The following is a 20,766-nucleotide window of genomic DNA, read 5'->3' on the forward strand; positions in this document are numbered from 1 at the left end:
CTCAAATTTAGACTTTTGATGCTCTCTCCAAATCAAGGTTACATGATAGCCATAAAGAGGGGTGTTAAAAAAATTTTTTTTTAAAAAAGCTTTGAACATTAGAAATACAGCACAGGGACTTCCCTGGTGGTCCAGTGGTTAAGAATCCGCCTTCCAATGCAGGGGACGCAGGTTCGATCTCTGGTCAGGGAACTAAGATCCCACGCGTCACGGGCAGTTAAGCCACAACTAGAGAGAAGCCCACGTGCCACAACTAGAAAGAAACCCGCATGCCGTAACCAAGACCTGACACAGCCAAAAAATAAATAAAATAAAATAAAATAAAATAAATTAATTAAAACAAAACTAACTAAAAAAAAACAGAGAGAAATACAGCACAAAGCAGATTGGTGGATGGGGAAGGGGAAGAGGATTACATTGGGAACAAGGAAGTATTGAGGGTGAAGGTGATGTTCATTACCTTGATTGTGGAAGAGCATACATACGTTAAACTTATTAAAGTGCACACTATAAATATGTATAGTTATGTCAATTATACCTCAACACATCTGTTTTTAAAATACCACCCATTTTCTACATGAGTTCTACTTCTTTATTTTTAATTTATGGAGCATCTCAAAGAATACAAGTGGCCTTGGCAGGGAAGGAATGTTGAAGCCAAGGGAAACTGGCGATGCCTAGTACAGTGGGGCCATTCTTCTGCCTCAGTTTCCCCCCACCAGCGCCATCCATTGCATACAAAGTTGTCTGTGTACATGTAAGGGGGGTCTGGGATGAGCTGTGGCTCTCCAGCTCCCTCCTCAGTGTGGGAGTCCAAGCCAGCGTGGGTGCCCAGGGTTCCTCTGTGGCTGGTCAGCCGGGAGCCTGGAGCTGGTGACTCCGGAGGGAGGGGCTGGACCCAGGCTTTGCCCAGGAGATGGTGGCTGCTGTGGATTCTCCCGCCCCCTGCAGGCTACAGCAGGCACTGCAGGGACAAGATGGTCAGTCCAGGGAGAAGTCTGCCAGGCTCTGGGCACAGTGCTGCACGTAGTCAAAGTCAGGCACGGTGAAGGGCACGCGGGACCACTTCTTGGACTGCACCCGCCCTTGCGGTGTCTCCAGCAGCAAGCTGCGGACTTTGAGTACCGGCAGCTTCACTGACTTGTAGATCATCTGCAGACCCCAGACCTGTGGGTGGGACAGAGATGGCCAGGTCTGCATCTCTGTCCTCAGACTGGGCTTCTCTCCTCAGGTTGGAGTTCATGAATGCTGGGCCTATGTCTCCCACCTCAGCCTGAGCGCTATGTCCCCCATCACACTGTGGGCTCCCTAAGACAGAGGTGGAACTCCTCTCCTCAGATTGGGAGCTCCTGGGGCAGGGCTGCCTCCCCTATCCCAGTGAGGGCACCCTGATGGCAGAGGCTGGGCTTCCTCTCTCAGACTGAGGACTTCTCAAGACTTGTGCTAAGGGCCACGGCCCCAGCACTTACCTCCCCACAGTTCCTGCAGCTAATGACACCCCCAGGCTTCCAGTCCTTGAAGACTCTGTTGATGACCACAGGCTCCTGGGAGATGTTGTAGTAGATCCTGGAGAAGAATGGGAGTGGCCACAGCCCTCATGGACCCCACCCCCCACCCCCAGCCCCAGATCTCATGCCCTCCTGCCTGCTGAGCCTGCGCCTGGGCCTTGGGCCTTCCTGCCTGTCGAGAGGTTACACTCTGCCTATGCTGCCTCCACGGCACCTTCTTCTGCCCAAGCTCAGGCCTCAGCACTACCCACCTGGATGATTTCAACAGTCCCCCAACAGCTCTCCCTGCCCCATCCTTCCATCCCATTCCATCCTTACTCTCAACCCCACACCATCCTTTCACCAACTGTCAGAGTGACCCTCCACAAATGTACACCTGACCCTGATATTCCCTTGCTCAAAATCCCTCCAAGACTCCTCACTGCCTACAGGACAAAGGCTAAACTCTCAGGTCTGACCTTCAACGTCCTCCACAGGCCAGTCTGTGTTCCTTGAGAATCTCATCCTTCACCATCTCTTCCACTCAAGTCAACCAGAATTACTCCCGTTGCATCATCGCTGCCTCTCCTCATCTCACATTCCAACCCAGTGCATCCTTCAAGACAAGTCCTAGTTGAAATGCCACCTCCTCAAATGAGAGAACCTGTGTGAAGATCCTTGGCATAGCAGGTACCTAATAAATAACGGATGGATGGAGGATGGGGAAAGGTTACCCTCTAGAGGGTGGAAGATGAGGGGATGGCTCAGGGACAACTAGCCCCTCTTGATGTCTTCAAAGTAGGTAGGACCACCTGGTTGGGGAACCAAGATCCCACATGCTGCAGGGCAATTAGGCCCAGGCGCCGTAACTACTGAGCCTGTGCGCCTCAACTACAGAGTCCATGTGCTGCAGCTAATGAGCCCACGTGCCACAACTAGAGAGGAGCCCGCGCGCCACAACGAAGAGCCCACACACTGCAGCGAAAGATCCCGAGTGCCACAACTAAGACCCAGTGCAGCCAAAAATAAATGAATAAATATTAAAAAACAAAAACAAAGTAGGGAGGACCAGGGGGCCAGTCTGTGGCCCCTCAGCATTTGGCATCCTGAATTCCAGCTCTTGCTCAACCACATAGTGGCTGTGGGAGATTGGGCAAGTCACTTAGCCTCTCTGAGCCTCTGTTTCCTCACCTGTAAAGTGGGGTGATGATAAGACCTGTCTACTCAGACTACTGTGAAAATGCATACTTGGTAGTTGTTAAAATGCTCTTTAACCTTCCAAACCCTCAAAGCACTGTCTGGATGGGAGGGATTCTCCATCTCCCATCACACCCTTCTTCTCTCCCCGCTTCCCATCCCGACAGCCCCTTCTACAGTTCTCACGAGAAGTTGGGGTTCACGTTGACGTAGTGGGTACCCTCCAACCTCTGTAGGTCACTCCCATAGCCCACAGGCACCGTGCAGTGGACACAGAGGAGCCGCACGTGCTGTGCCAGGAACTTGTGCTGGTGACTCTCCCGCTGGGCCGCCTGGGCGGCCCGCTTGACCAAGGCTGCCCGCTGCAGATCCTGGATCTGGGGTGGGAGGGGACACGGGGCATGGCTGGGGCCTGACAGACCTGACCCCAGGAATGCTCCCAGGGGGACAAAGGGCTCCCAAAGACCTCAGATTATTAGCACCCAGAAGGGACTTCCTCAACCATCCCTGGAGTTCTTAGAAGCAGCTCTGTGCAAAAATATATGGGGGTGGAAAAAAATATGAGAGGAAGGCAAGTCTTTTTGCTGAATCTTTACTCCCTCTTTGGAGGATTTCATGCAAAGTGGCTTCTTTTAATCTAACATGGGGCATCATTAATAATTATGCTGGGACAACAGGAGTAAATAGGGACCATCCTGAACAAGGCTGGACGATGGTGACCCTGCCTCAGAGGAACTGATTTAAGCCCTGGTTCTGGGCTTATTTTGTGGATGTGTCTGTTTGTTTCCCTGCTGCCTGGTTCCAGAAGGGCTGTAAGGCGGCTCTCACAGATACACAAAGTATTTGGTGATGAGGATAAATTCAAAGCCCTGGATAAGGCCTGTTTCCAAGGCATTTTGGAGAACAGCCATTGCCCTCCCTGGAAGCCCCACCCCCAGCCTCTACCTTTCCCTTCATTCACATCTTCCCCAGGTGGGCCAGGCTAGCCCCCAGAGGAAGGGGGACCAGGGAAGTGTATGTGTGTGCAGTCAGAGACCTCCCAGGCAGAGTGTCCTCAGTCCCCTTCCCCGTAGGGTACTCAGGCTGCCCACAAACCTTGGCCTGGTACTTGGCCTGGTCCATCTCCTGCACAGCAGCCACTGCCCGTTCCATCAGAGTCTCCAGCGCCTCATTGGTCAGCTCCCGCTTCAGCTCCCGACTACCTTCGGCCACCACAAATGAGTATACACTTTGGCTGGCCCGGGCACGGCCCCTTGCCTGGGGAAAGAGAAAACAGAGGGGCCTGAGTGGGGCTGGGGTCCCACACAGCATCCTTTGAGGGCTGTTTTGGGGTGGGATGCTGGGATGCTTTGGGCACCTGAACCATGGAGATCTCATTGGTCAGGAGCCCATAGCGCACCACCACCTTACACTGGGGGATGTCCAGCCCCTCTTCTGCCACACTCGTAGCCACCAGGAGGTTCAGGGTACCAGTCCGGAACTTCTGGATCACTTCTTGCTGGTCCCTCTGGGGGGAAGTGGGGGAGGAGAAAGAGGATGGTAACGAGGTGGGTTCAGGCCTATCTTCCTGCCAGCCCAGCCTCTCCTGGTTTAGCCCTTTTACTCACAATCTTGCCCCCTTTCCCGAGGAACCCTGCGTCCTCACCTCTATCTTCAAGTAGCCCCAGGACCTTGCTCATCTTCCCAGGCAGCCATCTAACCCCCATCTCCCTTAGGAGTCCCTAAAGTTCCCTGCCCTTCTACTCTAGGAGCTCTCAGGACCTATTCTTCTCATGCAAGGGACCCCAGACCCCTGATTCCCTGTCCTGAGTACATCACTCGCCTCTCCCTGCAGATCCCCAAGCCTCCGCCTCTCTTCCCCTAGAGATCTCCAGATTGGAGGAACCTTCAACACTGGGGATCTCAGTGTCTACCTCTCCCCCACAGCTCTCTGCCCTCTGCCTGGAGCTAATCAGTCCCCCATTGCTCTGTGCTGAAGATTCTGTCCCCTCCCTTTCTCCACTAGGGAAGCCCCACCCTCAGCTCCTTTCCCCAGAACCCACACCTGAGTCATCTGGATCATCTGAGGGCTCTGGCTGCTGTTCCCAGCACCAATCAACAACTGGGGCCTGATGTCCACTGTCTGCAGGCCTGGCTGCTGCTGGAGCCAGAGCAGGAGGGAGTGAGCACTCTGGCGGGTCCGGGTGAAGATGATGCCCCGGGGGCTGTCAGGGCTCCTGAACTGCTTCTGCAGGACCTCTTCCAGCACCTCCAGTTTCGGGTTCTCTGGGCCACAAGTTGCCAGGTGGGCCAGCTTATTCTTGTGGTCTGCCAGAAAAGCCCAGAGGCACAGGACTCAGGTCTGGAGGTGGGCAAGGCATGGGTTGGGCGTGGGGGACTCATGGGGATAAGATTACAGGAGTTGGGGGTCCGGGGGGTGCCTGACGACACCTGCTCCTGACTAATTCCCCTGAACAGCACCAAAATCAAATTTAAGGATACCCTCTGCCTGCCCAGCCTTAGGTCGCGGGCCTACAGTGTAGAATCGTTTGCTCACATACCTCATCCAGTACCCCTCTTCAACCCAGCTACCAGGATGACCCTGGACATTTTCATGCTAATCTTTGCTCCCCGGGTCTGAGTCAACTCAGGTCTCTTCAGAAAGATCCTTGCCCTCCAGCCTGCGCTGAGGCCTCCTCTTGCCTTACATTGCATCCTCTGACCACCTCACTTTCCCAGTTTAAAGGTACCACACATCCCAAAGCTTCAAGGACCGTCCCAATTAAATGGTTTTTAAAAAATCTCTGTCAAAAACATGAATTAGTTTTTATATCTATGCATACCTTCGCAAATGAGGGCATATTATCTTTTGTCATATCCACGGCCTTGACTTTTGGTTAGAAAATTCGGGCCCCCAGTACTCTCGTTGGCACCTTCCCCACCCACGTTGGCACCTGCGTCCTGGCTGGCCTCTGACCTTTAGTTCAGTTGCGAGCCTCACCATCAAACAGCGCCAGCAGCCAGCGCTCTGCACGCAGGATCTGGGTCTTAGTGGTGCGCTCCCTGTCGTAGAAATCCTGCAGAGTGGCCAGGGCATCCACCGCACGGACCGTGTCGTGGATGAGCAGTGCGTCGTTGTAGCGACGCAGGTGAAGCGCGTACACCCGCCGCTCCTGGAGCCCCGCCTCAGCCGCTGAGGGAGGGCAGGGTTCGCAGGGCCTGAGTGGCCACGCCCCTCCAGGGCCCACTTCCGCCTAGACTACGGGGGGGGGGGGGGGGGGCCCGAAAGGCTCCGCCCAGACTGGCCACGACCCAGACCACCCCGGCCGCCTAGCCCTTCCCTAGAACGGCCTCTCGCACCATTCCGGCTCAGCTCCACCACTTGTTGCTCGTAGGTCTGCGTCCCGAAGTCCCGTCTCAACTCGGGCCCCCCTCCCCCTAAACTAGGGGGGGGGGGGGGGGGGGCCCGAAAGGCTCCGCCCAGACTGGCCACGACCCAGACCACCCCGGCCGCCTAGCCCTTCCCTAGAACGGCCTCTCGCACCATTCCGGCTCAGCTCCACCACTTGTTGCTCGTAGGTCTGCGTCCCGAAGTCCCGTCTCAACTCGGGCATCTCCATCTGGTCGTGGATTTGGTCCATGAGTTCCTTCAGCATGTCGCCAAACGGCTCCTGGACGAGAAGAGTGAGGGTGTGAGGGGGTTTCCCACACACATCGGGGGAATGGGCACCCAGTGGGGACGCTGATCTCCGGGTGAAGCTGCGCCGCTACTGCTGGCACATCGGAGCTGGACAGGAGGGAGCCCCAGAGCGAGGCCGGCTGGGGTGTGAAAGGAGTCCTGGCTGGAGGCAGAGGTCGGGGTCCTGCACCCCGCTCCTGCTACGTCGGAATCCTTGACTTCTGGCCTGAGCACAGTGATGTCGAGTCCTTGTCCAGCCCTGTCATAGCAGACACCAGACAGTGTCTGCACCGCAGGAGAGAGCTTGGAGCAGCCTCAGCACGAAGTGCCCCAGCTTTACGGTTTGCAAAGCGTGCCCAGGGTTTTGAGAGATGCCCACGGTGGCATCTGAGTCAAACAAAACAGCAGGCTGAGGGCATGGGCTGTATCTGCCCCGTTTCACAAAAAGGGGAAATGGAGGCTGAGACAAAAGCAAATAACCTGAAACCACAGAGCTAGTGAGGGTGGAGTCAGAGCTCAACCCCAGGTGCCCTAACTTCACACCAGACCCCACCCCCCTGCCACGGCCCTCCCCCCATGCACCTGGGTGCGTCTGTGGCAGAGGTCGTACTGTTTGCAGGGCTGGCAGCTGTACTCCTGCAGCTGGGAGCGGTAGTCCTGGGGTGACATGATGCGCCACGTGTCCAGGTTGGCACAGAGCTGGGGCAACAGAGAGGGGTTCACTGGAATGGGGGGTTCTGTGGGGACAATGGGCAGAGCTTTGGGGCAGGATGGGCTGAGGCAGGGCCACTGGGAGTGGGGACTCATGTATTCAACAAATAGCTATTGCCCTCCTTCTCTATGCCCAGTGCTGTTCTAGTTACCAGGGATACAGAGCATCTTACATTGGAGTTGGGGAGACAGATGATAAACAAGTAAAGAGTAACAGAATGAGGGACTTCCCTGGTGGTCCAGTGGTTAAGAATCCGCCTTCCAATGCAGGGGACACGGGTTCGATCCCTGGTCCTGGAACTAAGATCCCACATGCCGTGGGGCAGATAAGCCCGCACGCCACAACTACTGAGCCCGTGCGCTCTGGAACCCGTGCCCCATGACTAGAGAGAAGCCTGCCCACTGCAATGGAAGATCCCGCATGCCGCACCCAAGATCCTGTGTGCCGCAGCCAAGACCCGACGCAGCCAAATAAATAATTAAAATTTAAATTAAAAAAAAAGTAACAGCATGGGAGAATTTCACGTAGTGTTAACTAGCTCTGAAAAAATAAAACTGGATGATATGAAAGAGTGCAGTGGGACTTCCCTGGTGGCGCTGTGGTTACGAATCCACCTGCCAATGCAGGGGACATGGGTTCAATCCCTGGTCCAGGAAGATCGCACATGCTGCAGAGCAGCTAAGCCTATGCACCACAACTACTGAGCCTGTGCTCTAGAGCCCACAAGCCACAACTACTGAGCCTGCGTGCCACAACTACTGAAGCTCGCGCACCTAGAGCCCGTGCTCCGCAACAAGAGAAGCCACTGCAAAGAGAAGCCCGTGCACCACAAAGAAGAGTAGCCCTTGCTCACCGCAACTAGAGAAAGCCCGTGTGCAGCAATGAAGACCCAATGCAGCCAAAAATAAATAAATAAATAAATGAATAAATAAATTTTTTAAAAAAAGAGTGCAGTGATGATCAGGGAAAACTCTGAAGACGTGACATTTAAGCTGTTCCCTGAATGACAAGAAAGAGCCTGACAAGTAAAGTGCAGGGTAAAGGCATTCAGGGCAGAAGAAATGGCAAGTGCAAAGGTCCTGAGACAGGACAAGCCTGACATGCTCAAGATACAGAGAGAAGGCCAGAATAGTGGGAGTGAGGGGAGGGGTGCAGGAAATGAGGGTGGGAGGTAGGCAAGGCCTAGATCCCATGGGACTTTGTAAGCCAGAGTGGACTTGGGAGATTATTCTAAGTGAGACTAGAAGTCATTCGAGGCTGGAGCTTAGGTGGGGAAGCGGCTTGAACCCTGCCTGGGGGAGTCTGGAGAGGGCTGATGGGCATGGGGTAAGGCAGGACAGGTTAGGGAGGTTTCTGGTGGGAGGGTCACAGGGGCCAAGCTGACCTGCAGGACGTGGTCAATGGCCCCATCGAGCGTGGAGGCCCCGCCAGTGCCCGGTGAGGCTGTGAGACCCAGCACCTGCGGCAGCGGCCGGGTCCTCCGGAGTTTAAGCTCCAGGTACCGGCTCAGGATGACGTTGTAGACGGTGTCTTTGTGCGTGTGGTGACATTCATCCACCACCAGCAGGGAGAAGGCTGGAGGCACACAAGAGAAGGTTATTACCTACGTTTGCAAAGCCCTTCCACCCATAAGCTGTTTCATGTAGTCCTCACAGCTCATCTGAGAATTCCTTCCTCCCTTCACAGCTTGCAGCTGGGCCCCAGAGAATGGGCCCGGCAGGGACGATTTACCTCCATTTTACAGATTAGTAAACTAAGGTTCAGCTAGGGGGAAGGTTCTTTCCCAAGATCCTGCACTCTAGCCAGGTCTGTTTCTACTGGGGTGCATGCTGGGGTTTGGTGAATGGGGAACCCCTCATCCCATGAAATGTCCCAACACCTTTACTAAAACAGGAGCCTGGGGTTGGCAGGCAAGGAGCCTCAGGGGTGCACCCTTTCCCCCTGCCCCCAGCCCTCACCGTTGAGCTCCACATGCTCCTCCTCCTCCAGGCTGGTCAGTGCCTTCTGCAGCAGCTCAGCCGTGCAGATGAGCAGGTCATGCCTGCGGGCCATGTGGCCAAAGCCAGCTCGTGGCCCCATGTCCCCACTCAGGGTTGTAATGGTCCAGCGTCTGCCCAGCATGCTGCTGAACTCCTCAAAATGCTGGGTCACCAGGTGCACCTGGGGGTGGAGAATGAGATGGGGAGAGGAAGCTGGATCAGGGCCTGGGGAATGGGGGGAGCAAGGTGACCCCCAGGACATGGCTGAGTTCTGGAATGGGTGAAAAGACAGGTGAGCTTAGAGACGGTCACAGCCGCTTTGGAGTTCCGGAGGGTCCTGAGCGGCACCCGAGGAGTTGAGGTGCCGCTGGGGGGAGGGCAGGGAACTCACCCTGTTGACCAATACAACCACCTTGGCTCCGTCTACAGTCTCTAGATGCCTCTTGGCCAAATAAGCAGCTGCTCTGGTCTTCCCGGAGCCCGTGGGCAGCCAAATGATGATATTCTTGCCCTCCAGGGCAGGCATGATCACCTCCCACTGGTAGGGTCGCAGCTCCATTCTGGAAATGGCAGGGAGCTCAGACCACTGGCCCTCCTGGCCCCCTCCCAGGCCCCGCACCCCTCAGAGCCACTCTCCACTCCTGGCCAGCTCAGTCTTGCGTAGGGAACTCCCTGTGCCCCAGACTCCATCCAGCTTGAGGGAGAAGCAGGCAGGGCAACGGTGGGACCTACCGGAAACCTGATCTAGGCAGGGGGAAGGCTGAATACCACAGACCACACTTGTTCCGTGCCAGCCCGGGTCTCACCTGCAGCCCTGCCGGCTTAGCATAGATGCTGCTGGGCTCCGCTGAGCAGGAAATGGAAACTGAAACTGAGGGGAGGAGCCAGCCCTGCAGAGATCAACCTAGGAATCTCCCTCCACTGCCCCACAGAAAAAACTCTGTGCGCTTCAGGGGGCTGGGGGTGGGGGGGTATGGTGGGTGAGGGGGAGTGAGAGGGTGAGGAGTGGAGGGAGGGGGAGAAGTGCCGCTGACAGCAAGGCACCCTCTCTTTCCTCCTGGGTCCTGCTAGCCCCTCCCCCAGGAGCAGAGTCTTCACCTGAACCAGGAGCAGCCAGCAGGGAGAAGTGGGGGGCTGCAGCCCGGCAGGCCCCATTGCCCCAGGGGCGCGGGACAGGCACGAGGCTTGATGAGAAGGGCAGCCCCAGCCTGCAGGCGGTATTGGCGGAACAGGGTCAGCCTGCTAAGGCCAGGGATTCTACTGAAGAAACAATCACACTGAGAAAAAAACCCCCAAACTTTATTGTTCCCTCCAAGGGATCAATGCCAGGAAATGAATGGTCCCCATGCCCCCCACCCCCGGGGGACAAACAGAACAGTGCAGGGTGAGGCATGGCCCCTCCAGTCCAGGTTGAACTTCCAACCCCTGAAGCCCCCTCACTCAAGCTAAAGTTGGCGATCCTGGAAACAGTGACCTGGGCCAGGACTCCAAAACTCCATAGCTTGGGGGAGGGAGAGAGTGTGAGTGTGTGTGTGTGTGAGTGTGTGAGTGTGTGTGTGGGGGGGGTGTTTTTGGGTGTGTGTGTGTGTTTGGGTGTGTGTGTGGGGGGGGTGGTGGTGGGGAGAAGGGGGGATCAGGACGGGGGAGTGTGTGTGTGTGTGTTTGGGTGTGTGTGTGTGTGTTTGGGTGTGTGTGGGGGGGGCGGTGGGTGGGACGAAGAAGCGGGGATCAGGACGGGGGGCCACCAGGGCTGGACAGGGTTCATCCTCTGGCCACCAGCCACTCTTAGAGGGGCTGAACCCCAGACCTGAGAGACCCCTTCCCAAGGTCAGACACAATGAAGGGTGGGACAGAGCTGCAGGCTTGGGGGTGTCCCAGGGCCCTGAAAGGGCTGCAGGATCAGGGGCTGGAGGGCCCCTGGCTGGAGTGTCTCAAACCGAAGCAGACCTGGGCACAAGGGCACCCCAGGGATCAGATCAGAACCCGAGGTGGAGACATTCCAGGTTGAGGCCGCGGTCCAAAGCCAGACTACTTGTCAATGAGCCCGCCCTCCTTGAGCTTGAAGTAGAAGAACTTCTCCAGGGCGCTGGCGCAGCGGCAGTACTCGCTGTCCGGGGGGTTGTACTCGCGGCAGTTGGCGATGACCCGCTGCAGGTCAGCTACAAAGAGCTTACGGGTCACGTAGTAGCGGCTGCGCAGCCTCTCTGTCATGGTCTTCAGGTCTGGGCAGCAGGAGAGAAGGGCACGGTTTTCAGAGGCCGCACGGCCCAGGGAGCCGGAGCAGGTGTGGGAGGAGGGAGTTGGAACGGAGGGTCCTCACCGATGGGGAAGCGGATGACCTCGTAGTAGTCTGGGGCCTCTGACTTCTTCACGGGCTCCATGAACGGCCAGGCACTAGGGTGGGACTGCAGAGGAGAGCCGGGCTGAGGCCAGGCCCACTGTGCCCCCGCCCAGCTCGAGAAACCCACCCCCCACCCTGGGTTAGAAAGCCGCAGCCATTGGCACAGGGACCCCCAGAAGGGAGTCTGGTCTCCCCACCTTGATCTGGGCCAGCAGGTTTTTGAGGGTCGTGTAGAGCTGGTCTGGGTCCTTCAGCTCCTTCCTGGGGCAAGAGAGGCCGAGTCTGAGGCTCCTGGGCCCTCCGCCTCCCCCTCCTTCCTCCCCTCCCTCCACACAACACTCACCCCTTCTCCTTCCCCAGCGGCTTCCAGCCCGTCTCTCCTGCAAAGTGGGGAGTGGGGAGAACACCCCTAAGAATACCTGTCCACATCCCAAGCAGCACACCCCCTCCCCAGCCGAGACCCCTGCTCACGAATGCCGGGGACGCTCTCCACAGGGATCTGCCTCACACCCTCCTTGAAGCAACTGAGCCCGGGGTAGACCTTTCGGATCTGTGCCTGTTTGCGCTCAATCAGCTTCTTGATGATCTGAGGAAAGGAAGGGTCTGAGGGGCCAACCCAGCTCCAGCAACCACCCTCCCAGGTCACAGTCAGGCCCCCCTCATTTCCCCTAAGAGGCAGAGCAAGAACCAAGACCCTGGCCCACCCCACTGCACACGCGCACAGGCATGTACTCGTGGTACACATCCACACGTGTTCACCCTCAAGTGCGCGTTCGTGAAAGGCCCCACGGAGACATGCATGTGTGTGTGAGTGCACGCACGCACGCACACGCACACACACCTCCTTCTGCTTCTTGATGATGTGGGACAGCTCCGTGTAGGGAATTCGAGGGTTCAGCTCACACTCCATCAGTGTCGCGCCCTCATAGTCCTTAATGTAGCCCAAGTAGCGGCTCTTGGGCACCTTGATGTCCTTGGAGAAGCCCTAGGGCGTGGAGAGTTACGACCAATCCATCAGCAAGCCTTTTCCAACCTGAATCTGTCCCTGGAACGTTTCCAGGCTGGCTACCCCCCGCCCCCGACTCACCCCCAGAACCTCCCAGTTCTCCCAGCCTGCCCAACTGCCCTAGAGAGCCCTATCCTTCCCTGGAGCAGCAGCGGGAGGGAGGGGTACAGGCGCGAAGGTCTCCCCCGCAGGTGTGGGATGGAACAGGGGAGACGAAGGGACTCCTACTCCATCCACACTGGGGATGAGGCAGAATGACCCCTGTCCCCAGGCAGTGGGCCAACGGGGTGAGGTGAGGGTCACCTGCTTTTTAAAGTAGCCAATGGCGTACTCGTCGGCGTAGGTGAGGAAGTAGAGAATGTTGTGTTTGATGTGATACTCCTTCAGGTGGTTCATCAGGTGAGTCCCATAGCCCTGCAGGGGAAGGGGGCAGGTCTTTTCAGGGGGGAGGGGGCAGGCCTGCAGCTAGAGAGGTCTCAGGAGGGCAGGGAGGGGAGGGCAGGGACAGGAGGGAGCAGACTGGAAAGGAGGTGGGAATAGCCAGGGGATCCAAGTCAGGTAGGAGGAAAGGCGACTGGCAGAGGAAGGGGAGTTGATGGGGAGAAAAGTGAAGGACGCTGGATTTCTAAGCGCTTACTCTGGAACAGGTGTGGTGCTTGGTTCTTTACAGAGTACTCCTCCAGTTAACCCACGAAACAGCTATCGTTACCTCCATTTTACAGAAAAAAACCTGAAACTCAGCTATGTTGGGAAATGTGTCCAAGTCAGGCAGCCAGCTATGGCAGGGAGGGCCTGCATCTAAATCCAACCAGGAAGCTGTGGTCCTCAGGTGGCTAGTTCCCAGTCCCTGGGCCTCAGAATTGGAGGAAAGGGGAGGGGGGATCACAAGGGCCCCACCCATCACAATATCTGAACCCCAAAGAGACTGTCTTCCACACACGTCAGGACCAAAGAGGCACCATGCAGATCTGGGTTATGTAAAACAGGACAACCGCGGAATTCTCTGGCAGTCCAGGGGCTAGGACTCCAAACTTTCACTGCAGAGGGCGCAGGTTTGATCCTGGTGGGGGAACTAAAATCCTGCAAGCTGCACAGCATAGCCAAAAATAAATAAATAGAGTGGCCGCACCATTTAAAAAAGTAAATAAATAAAAACAAAACAGGACACGGGACTTGCCCAGGGGTCCAGTGGCTAAGACTCCACGGTCCCAATGCAGTGGGCCCGGGTTTGATCCCTGGTCAGGGAACTAGATCCCACATGCCGCAACTAAGAGTTCGCATGCCACAACGAAGGTCCCGCGTGCTTCAACTAAGACCCAACACAGCCAAATAAACAATAAATAAATAAATATTTTTTCAAAAGAGTATTAAAAAAATAAATAAATAATTTAAAACATAGCGTTTCCCTAATGGTGCAGTGGTTAAGAATCCACCTGCCAATGGAGGGGACACGGGTTCGAGCCCTGGTCTGGGAAGATCCCACATGCCATAGAGCAACTAAGCCCGTGTGCCACAACTACTGAGCCCGCGCACCACAACTACCGAAGCCCACGCGCCTAGAGCCCGTGCTCCGCAATAAGGGAAGCCACCGCAATGAGAACCCCGCACACCGCAATGCAGAGTAGCCGCCGCTCGCCGCAACCAGAGAAAGCCTGCGTGCAGCAACGAAGACCCAACACAGCCAAAAATAAAATAAATAAAACACGTTTATAAAAAATAAGTAACTAAATAAAACAGGACAACCAGGGACCCTACTAGTGGGTCTACTGTGACAATTAAAGGACAGAAACCAGGACTATCACCCAGCACGGAGTGCTGTTATAAAAGTTAACTCCCCAACGTATGTGAACGTTCTTGTAACGAAAGAAATACAGGTCCATTTAAAAGTGTTACTGTAAATCTGGAGAGTTCTCATCACAAATAAAAAGCATTTTTTTCCTACTCCTTTAATTTTGTAACTATATGAGATAAACGGATATTCACTAAACTTACTATGGTCATCATTTCACGACGTCTGTAAGTCAAATCATCAGGCTGTACACCTTAAACTTACACAGTCCTACATGTCAGTTATATCTCAATAAAACTAAAAGAAAACAAAATAAAAGTGTTACTGATTCTGGGGTGCCATATGTCAACAGGTGTTTCCTTAATCCAGTTATCAAAGTACAACTGTCACCTTGCGGGGGTGTGAAGAACTGTCTGGCCACTAAAAGAAGGTTCGGGGCAGCTGTGTCACTATTGTGCTGCTCCGACCTCGTCCACAGCAGAAGCAGGGGGTGGGATGGAGCTGGGACCAGGGGCATGGACTCACCTTGACCTGCTCGTTTGAGGTGACAGCGCAGAAGACAATCTCCGTGAAGCCCTGGGTGGGAAACATGCGGAAGCAGATCCCACCAATGACCCGCCCGTCCTTGATCAAGGCCAGAGTCTTGTGCTTCCTGAGGGGAGAGGGGTCAGGTCACAGGCCCTACCTGTCCCCCAAATGCTCCCCAGGAGCCCACAACAACCCCGGAGGCCTGAGCTGTACACAGTGCCGGGAACTAAGGAGCAAGAATCGCCCAGCGTTGGAGGAAGAGGCCCGGGGAGCAGTGGGGAGGCCAAGGAGGAGGTGCCTGGGTGTGGTGGCCTCGGGTTGGGCTCTCCTGGGGACATACGGGTCAAAGACGAGGCGGGCGATGTACTCCTTGGGCATGCGTGGCAGCTGGTGGGAGAAGACGTTCTGCAGCCCTACGAGCCACAGCAACACCCGCCGGTTGGCCTTGGGCGTGAGCGAGTTGCCAATGACGTGGAACTCGATGATGCCGCGGCGCTCCTCCAGGCGGGCAGTCTCATCCCGGGCGGCGTTAGCCGACAGCAAGCTCGTCTGGGCACCGGAGGAGGGGTGTTGAGCTGGGGTCTCAGGTGGCGAGCCACCACCCCACCCCCAGCACAACTCGTCCATAAGCTGGGTTGCCCACCTCAGGCCCGAGCATGGCCGCAGGATCCGTGATGGTGAGCATGACCTCATTGACGAGCTCCATGGGGATGTCACCCATCACACGGAGCCGTTTGGCATCCTCCAGGGTCAGGTTCTCTGGGAGCTTCCTCTTCTCGCCTGCTGAGGAAGCTGGCAAAGTCTCCCAGGGACAGCAAGAGAGGCTGGGGGAGGGGTGAATGAGGGGTAGAGGTCAGGGGTCAAGCACCCACCTGGCATGGGCTCAGCCCCTCCGGAATCCAGGCTCAAGGAGCTGTTGCTGCCCCCAGCCATGGTGGGACTGAAGATGGGGGCGCTGGGAACAACCGCAGCGCTGACTGTAGCTGAGATAGAGATGAAAAAATCGGGGGATGGAGGTTGAAGGTGCTGGTGTGTCCCTCTAAGGGACCCGGGCTTTCCCACCCCCAGCTGAGCCCTCCTGTGCTTCCCCACTGCTGCCGATCGCAGCCCCTCCTCCACTGCGGGGCTGAGCTCAGCCAGGAGGGCCAAGCAGAAAGCCTACTGTGTGTGGCACATACCCGGCCGGGGCACCAGCTGGGTTCCCTCCGAGGGCGGCATGGTGAAGCCCGACTCCCAGATTGGAGAGTTTGCCCCGTAGATCTCCTCCTCCAGCATAGACAGGAATCTGGGGGGAGGGTAGAGTCTGTCCCACAGCTCTGTCCTCCAACCGAGGGAGAAGCCTGGGCCAGACACGGGAAGGCCTGGAGGTTGCCCTCAGGGAACTGGGAGACAGAGACACCCTCTGCCTTCAGACAAGGAAGAGGCACAGCTCCCTGTCTTCTGGGAGCCCCTCGTTGAAGGTAGGAAGACAGGATGATCCAGAACAGAGACTGGAAGCCCAGTACGCCACGGTGAACAGCATAAGGAGACAGGGTCTGAACCGAAGCCATCCTGTGCTGTGTGCCAGGAGGGGCACCCACTCACCCTGGGCCTCAGTATCAAAATGTGATTCCACCCTCTCCTGCCACCTCTTACTGCCACCTGGTGGCAAGAGGAGCACAGGAGGGCCTGCATTAGTCGGGAAAGGCTTCTTGAACGGGGTGGCTGTAAGCCAGGTTTCAAATGAAAAGATGGTGTGGCAGAACAAAGAAAAATCTTACAGAAAGGGCTAGGACAGGGGTGGAAAGCAGTTTCACCTCAAGTGTAAGCTCTTGGAGTGCTGTGGTGAGAAGGATTCTGAGCTGCGTCCACACCCCATGGGAAACAGTTAGTCATGTCTACCGGGGGCGTGGGCAGTGTTAGCACTCGGGCCATGTACCTGTCATCTCCAGACTAGTACATGAAAAGGCAAAGAGCTAGCAAATTATATCTGGGCCTTGGGAAAGTCTCCCAGGTAGAGGCCCAGATCCCAGAAGGTTCATGGAGTGAGAGGCAGGACCAATCCAGGAAGCCCTCCTGGAAAAAAGGGAACCACAGGGAGGATGTGAACGTGGTGCACGGTCCTGACGGGCCAGAATAAGCCTTACTTGGGGAAGTGGGTGAGAATGAGGGTCCTCTTCTCGGGCACCAGCTTGTCCTTCTCCACCCGGAACTTCTCCAGCAGCTGTCGCCGGGTAACGGTGAAGATGGAGCGGAGAAGGCTCCGCCCAAAGACGTGAGTGGTCTCGTACCGGGGAAGGCTATCGCAGCTCTGGGGAACGTGGCAGTAACAGAGCCATCTGCAGAGCAGATGAGGAGCAGGGAGGTGGTAAATGAAAGCCCAGGCTGGGCCTACAAGCCTCCCCCATGCTGTCCCTGGCTGGACCTACCTGGTATAATTGACCTTGTAGGTAGCCACGTCCTCGGCCTGAGACCTCTGCCGAAACTGGGCAGGCGTCTCAAGCTTCCAGTAGTTAAGGCAGAGCAGGAACATCTTCGAGAGCTCGAACATTGTCTGCCGCTCCCGGGGAGCCAGATGACTAAACTTGTACTGCACAAAGTTCAGCACACCCTGAGAAGGGGAGGTAGGCAGGGGACAAAACGGGAGGAGGTGTGAGCAGCCAGCAGGGTCTTCTTATTCAAAAGTAGGTGCTTCCTGAGGGCAGGGGGCTCTCTGGGGCTTTTGCTCTGGAGCTGTCTGTGAGGAGAAATTATACCCCCTCCCGCCTCCATGCCCACCCTGAGGTTAGCCCAAAGCATCCTCCTTTCTCTGAACCTCTGCCGTTCTCAGCTTGGGGGGGGAATGGATAACACAGTCTCCCCACTCCTCCAAGATGCCCCCAATCCTCTAACCACCTGCCTCATCCCACCTGCTCAATATTAGGCTTCTCAAAAGGGGGGCTGCCCAGGGACCCCTCCACCACGGGCCGAGTCATCTGCAGGATGCATTTCCGCAGGAGCTGGAAGAAGAAGAGGGAGGAGTAGAGGTCAGCGGAATACAGAGCTGCAGAGCCCCCAGCCTCCCTCCTTTGCCCACGCACACTCACTTGGAAGAAGCTCACCTTGAAGAGGTAGAAATAGACCTGCTTGGTGTCCGTATCCTCCTCCTTGTGAACAGACATGAACAGATTCTCCACGTCCACCACCATCCCCAAGAGCCGGTTAATCTCATCCTCTGACACATTCTCCAGGTGGGACACGTGGTCGGCTGTAAGGATAAATGGCAGTTGGGAAAAAGAAACAGAAAAAATCAACAGGGCTTCCTGCTTGTCTTGTCTCTTCTGGCTGGCAGATTTCCCTTCTCCTCCCTTGGGGCATACACACTCCCAGACCAATTCCTCCTTAGGAGGCATCTTCGGTTATTCAGAGATGAAACTATGTGGCACTTAAGTCATCCTGTCCAAGTAGGACCCAGCACCTCCACCCCCCGACCCCCAGCTCCAAGGGCACTACCTGCCTTACCCAAGGGGTGCTCACAGCTGCGGCACAGCTCGCTCAGGTTGGCAGCTGGCTGCTGCAGGTCCATGCGGGGTGCAGTGGGGGGCTTGGGGTTTTTCCAGCCATTGCACTTGCAGGTCTCATTGGCCTGGCGGCAGAAGAATCAGTCAATAATCCTGTAACCCGGGGTGAGAAGCCGTTCCCCAGCCAGAGTTTTGCCCCCATTCCCACCCAAGCCCTAGGATGCCCCAAACCCCGCCCCCTCTCACCCCAGGCCCCGCCCCCACCTTGCAAGCCGAGAAGACCCCTAGCTTCTCAAGCTTCTTGGCGCGCGGCAGCCCCCGGACTTGCGCCTTCCTCTGGCTGGCGCGCTGCTGCTGGCTCAGGCCAGGTCGAGCCGGATCACCCCCGCTCCCGGTACCCCCACTTCCTACCCCGGGCCCCCCAGTCCCTGTGCTCCCGGCTGGGGCTGTAGCTGGGGCTGGGGCTGATGCCGGAGTGGGAGCCGGAGTCGGGGCCGAAGCCGGGCTGAGGGTAGGAGTCGGAGTTGGGGCGGGGGCTGGGGACTGAAGGGGACGGGGCTGCGCGGCCGGGGCCGGGGTCGAGGCCTGGGAAGGTTCCGTCATGGCCTCCCCGCAGCGGAGCGCGGCGCAGCGCGGCGCGGCGCTCCCAGCCCTAGGGCCGCATGGGCAACCGGCGTTCAGTGCGCAGGCGTCCCTGTCCCGGAGCATGATGGGAATTGTAGTCTTTCACGGTGGCTCCCTTTGCCTCCAGCTTCCAGGCTTTTCTGTCCTGTCTCTTGATGTCGGACAGACAAGTGAGGCCTGAGCGAGCACCCCAGATTGATTCCTACTCACTTGTAATCTCTATTGAAGTCTTCCAAGATAGTAAAGATTGCTGCCCTCTTGGGACAAGGAGAAGTACCTCAGAACACAGGCTTCTGTTTGGGGAATCACCTCCCAAGCCCAAGGGTGAAAATGCAGGCCTGGGGCCTGGAGTCGAGTTGGCTTCTTGCGCATCTCCCTCCTGCCCCCACCCTGGTCCTATCCCACACGTCTCGGGACACAGAGCTGCACCCAGTGTGGCGATTAAATAGCAACAGTTCTATTTCTTGACCTGTTAAGTGGTTACACCGGTGTGTTCTCTTTGTGCACTTTTCTCTGCGTACGTTATACTTCAACAAAAAGGGTTTATTTTGTAAGCAGTGAGCGCCACAGTAATGGCCGTGGTCAGGTAAAAGGCTCCCAAGGTGGAGATGGGGTAGAGGCAGAAGAGGGTGGAAAGGCTCTCCCGCCCACACGGTGGGCACCTCCCACGCAGGGCCCAAGTCTCCATCTTTGTGGTCCCAGAGCCCAGCTCTGAGCCTGCCACAGTAGGCCCGGGATGGAATGAAGGAAACCAGGAAGGCGCCTCCACCTCCCAATCCCCATGTGTCGCAGGATTGTGCGTGGGCAGAGAACTGCAGGACGTTCCAAGAATGGATGACCCAGCGGTCACACTGATGGCTCTGTTCAGGGGACAGTCCTCCTTCCCCCCAGGCCTGATTCTCAGAAGGGCAAGAGCCCGGCGGCTCAATCTCATCTCCGCTCCGTGCTGGTGACAGCTCCAGCGTTGGGCTCGAGCGCCAGCAGCCTCTTTTGGCCTATCCGGTTGGGTCTCAGCCCCCGCGGCCGGGCCCTCTGACTAAAGTGGGGAAGGGCCCGAGAAAGCGGCCGGATCCGAGATAAGAGCAGCAGCAGGGGGCGCCAGGGCGGCTGCCAACCTGACCCATGGAGGTAGGACGTGCACAGCTGACCCCATCCTCTGTGGAAGCCAACCTCGCCGGAAGCCAAGGGAGCCCCCCAAGCGGGGCGGCGTCGCGTGAGCAGGAGCGGAGCCACGCGGGGCCACGAGGGCCCCCGCTCCCGGCGTCCGCCCCCCGGCCCAGGGCCGAGCGCTGCATTCGGAGCCTCGCGCCCTTCAACAGCAGTTGCTCACTCGGATGCAGCGGGTCGGTAGCAGTCTCCCCAACGGGAGCCAGTCGGCGTCCCGATGTCCCGGCGTGGCCTTTACTGAACAGAACCAGGTGACCACCCTGCCGGTGCAGCAGCTCGCGGAAGATGCGGCAGCTGTACGGGGCAACGTCCATGCGGAGGATGGCTTCCAGATGAAGATGTATGCCCACGGCTTCACCCCTGAGGAGCTGGTGGTTCAAGTGGACGGCGGATGCCTGAAGGTGACTGGCCAGCGGCAACTGGAGGGCTGTGACCCGGATGGGAGCGACTTCCGCGTGGCGCAGAAGGTGCACCAGCAAATGTCATTACCACCGGACCTGGATCCCGCCGCCATCATCTGCTGCCTGACCCCGCTCTGGCCAGCTGTGCGTCCGCGGCCAGTGCCCGGTGCTGCCTTCCCCTGAAGCCCAAACAGGACCCGCCTCGAGACTCAGGAGCCGTGCCTCTAAGAAGGGTTCCAAACTAGCCCGACCCAGTGAACCACCACCGTAGTGAGAAACACCAACAGTTTTAGAGTCTGTGGTCGTTTCCTAGGGCTGGGGGTCGGAGGGGGAGGTAGAACAAAGGTAGAGGGAGGCCGGGTGGAGGGCCCAGAGGGGCAGGAAAGGCACCGCAAGGT

General features: G+C 57.1%; 3 protein-coding genes across 8 annotated transcripts; 1 reads left to right on the top strand and 2 right to left on the bottom strand.

Moving 5' to 3' along the window:
- Window positions 1-597: 597 nt before the first annotated feature.
- On the bottom strand, window positions 598-9,867 carry DHX58 (DExH-box helicase 58). Its single transcript, XM_028484667.2, has 13 exons — window positions 9,840-9,867; window positions 9,425-9,593; window positions 9,013-9,214; window positions 8,439-8,629; window positions 6,925-7,041; window positions 6,208-6,334; window positions 5,665-5,856; window positions 4,729-4,991; window positions 4,042-4,191; window positions 3,780-3,941; window positions 2,871-3,061; window positions 1,470-1,566; window positions 598-1,167 (listed from the first exon to the last, which is right to left on the bottom strand). Exons 1-13 carry the CDS (start codon window positions 9,860-9,862, stop codon window positions 982-984), a joined length of 2,070 nt encoding a protein of 689 aa, XP_028340468.1. The 5' UTR covers window positions 9,863-9,867; the 3' UTR covers window positions 598-981.
- An 832-nt stretch (window positions 9,868-10,699) lies between these two features.
- Window positions 10,700-18,846, bottom strand: KAT2A (lysine acetyltransferase 2A). 6 transcript variants are annotated; one of them, XM_028484672.2, is made up of 18 exons: window positions 18,441-18,846; window positions 18,178-18,301; window positions 17,763-17,923; window positions 17,586-17,675; window positions 17,106-17,287; window positions 16,824-17,015; window positions 15,876-15,982; window positions 15,570-15,680; window positions 15,341-15,480; window positions 15,038-15,246; window positions 14,695-14,821; window positions 12,684-12,794; window positions 12,216-12,359; window positions 11,846-11,960; window positions 11,718-11,754; window positions 11,572-11,635; window positions 11,354-11,438; window positions 10,700-11,255 (listed from the first exon to the last, which is right to left on the bottom strand). In XM_028484672.2, exons 1-18 carry the CDS (start codon window positions 18,777-18,779, stop codon window positions 11,062-11,064), a joined length of 2,532 nt encoding a protein of 843 aa, XP_028340473.1. In that variant the 5' UTR covers window positions 18,780-18,846; the 3' UTR covers window positions 10,700-11,061. The 6 variants fall into 6 exon arrangements, with proteins under 6 accessions (XP_028340473.1, XP_007129111.1, XP_007129110.1 ...); XM_007129049.4 differs by having other exon boundaries at window positions 15,341-15,477; window positions 17,778-17,923; window positions 18,441-18,838; XM_007129048.4 differs by having other exon boundaries at window positions 17,778-17,923; window positions 18,441-18,838.
- Window positions 18,847-20,126: 1,280 nt separating this feature from the next.
- HSPB9 (heat shock protein family B (small) member 9) lies at window positions 20,127-20,648 on the top strand. Its single transcript, XM_007131086.2, has one exon. The coding sequence runs from the start codon at window positions 20,135-20,137 to the stop codon at window positions 20,549-20,551; it is 417 nt and encodes a 138-aa protein (XP_007131148.2). The 5' UTR covers window positions 20,127-20,134; the 3' UTR covers window positions 20,552-20,648.
- The last annotated feature ends 118 nt before the right edge of the window (window positions 20,649-20,766 follow it).

This window comes from Physeter macrocephalus, unplaced genomic scaffold (assembly GCF_002837175.3).
Source record: "Physeter macrocephalus isolate SW-GA unplaced genomic scaffold, ASM283717v5 random_209, whole genome shotgun sequence".
Classification (NCBI taxonomy): Eukaryota; Metazoa; Chordata; class Mammalia; order Artiodactyla; family Physeteridae; genus Physeter; species Physeter macrocephalus.

Coding starts and splice junctions, on each gene's coding strand:
- DHX58 (XM_028484667.2), bottom strand. CDS start 9,862: ATGCTAAGCCGGCAGGGCTGCAG. Junction 4,192..4,728: donor AGATGATCCAGATGACTCAG/GTGTGGGTTCTG, acceptor ACTTCCCCCCAG/AGGGACCAGCAAGAAGTGAT. Junction 1,168..1,469: donor GCTGCAGGAACTGTGGGGAG/GTAAGTGCTGGG, acceptor TCCCACCCACAG/GTCTGGGGTCTGCAGATGAT.
- KAT2A (XM_055082657.1), bottom strand. CDS start 18,779: ATGACGGAACCTTCCCAGGCCTCGACCCCGGCCCCGGCCGCGCAGCCC. Junction 17,288..17,585: donor AGAAGCCTAATATTGAGCAG/GTGGGATGAGGC, acceptor TCCCCTTCTCAG/GGTGTGCTGAACTTTGTGCA. Junction 11,961..12,215: donor TCATCAAGAAGCAGAAGGAG/GTGTGTGTGCGT, acceptor TCCTTTCCTCAG/ATCATCAAGAAGCTGATTGA.
- HSPB9 (XM_007131086.2), top strand. CDS start 20,135: ATGCAGCGGGTCGGTAGCAGTCTCCCCAACGGGAGCCAGTCGGCGTCC.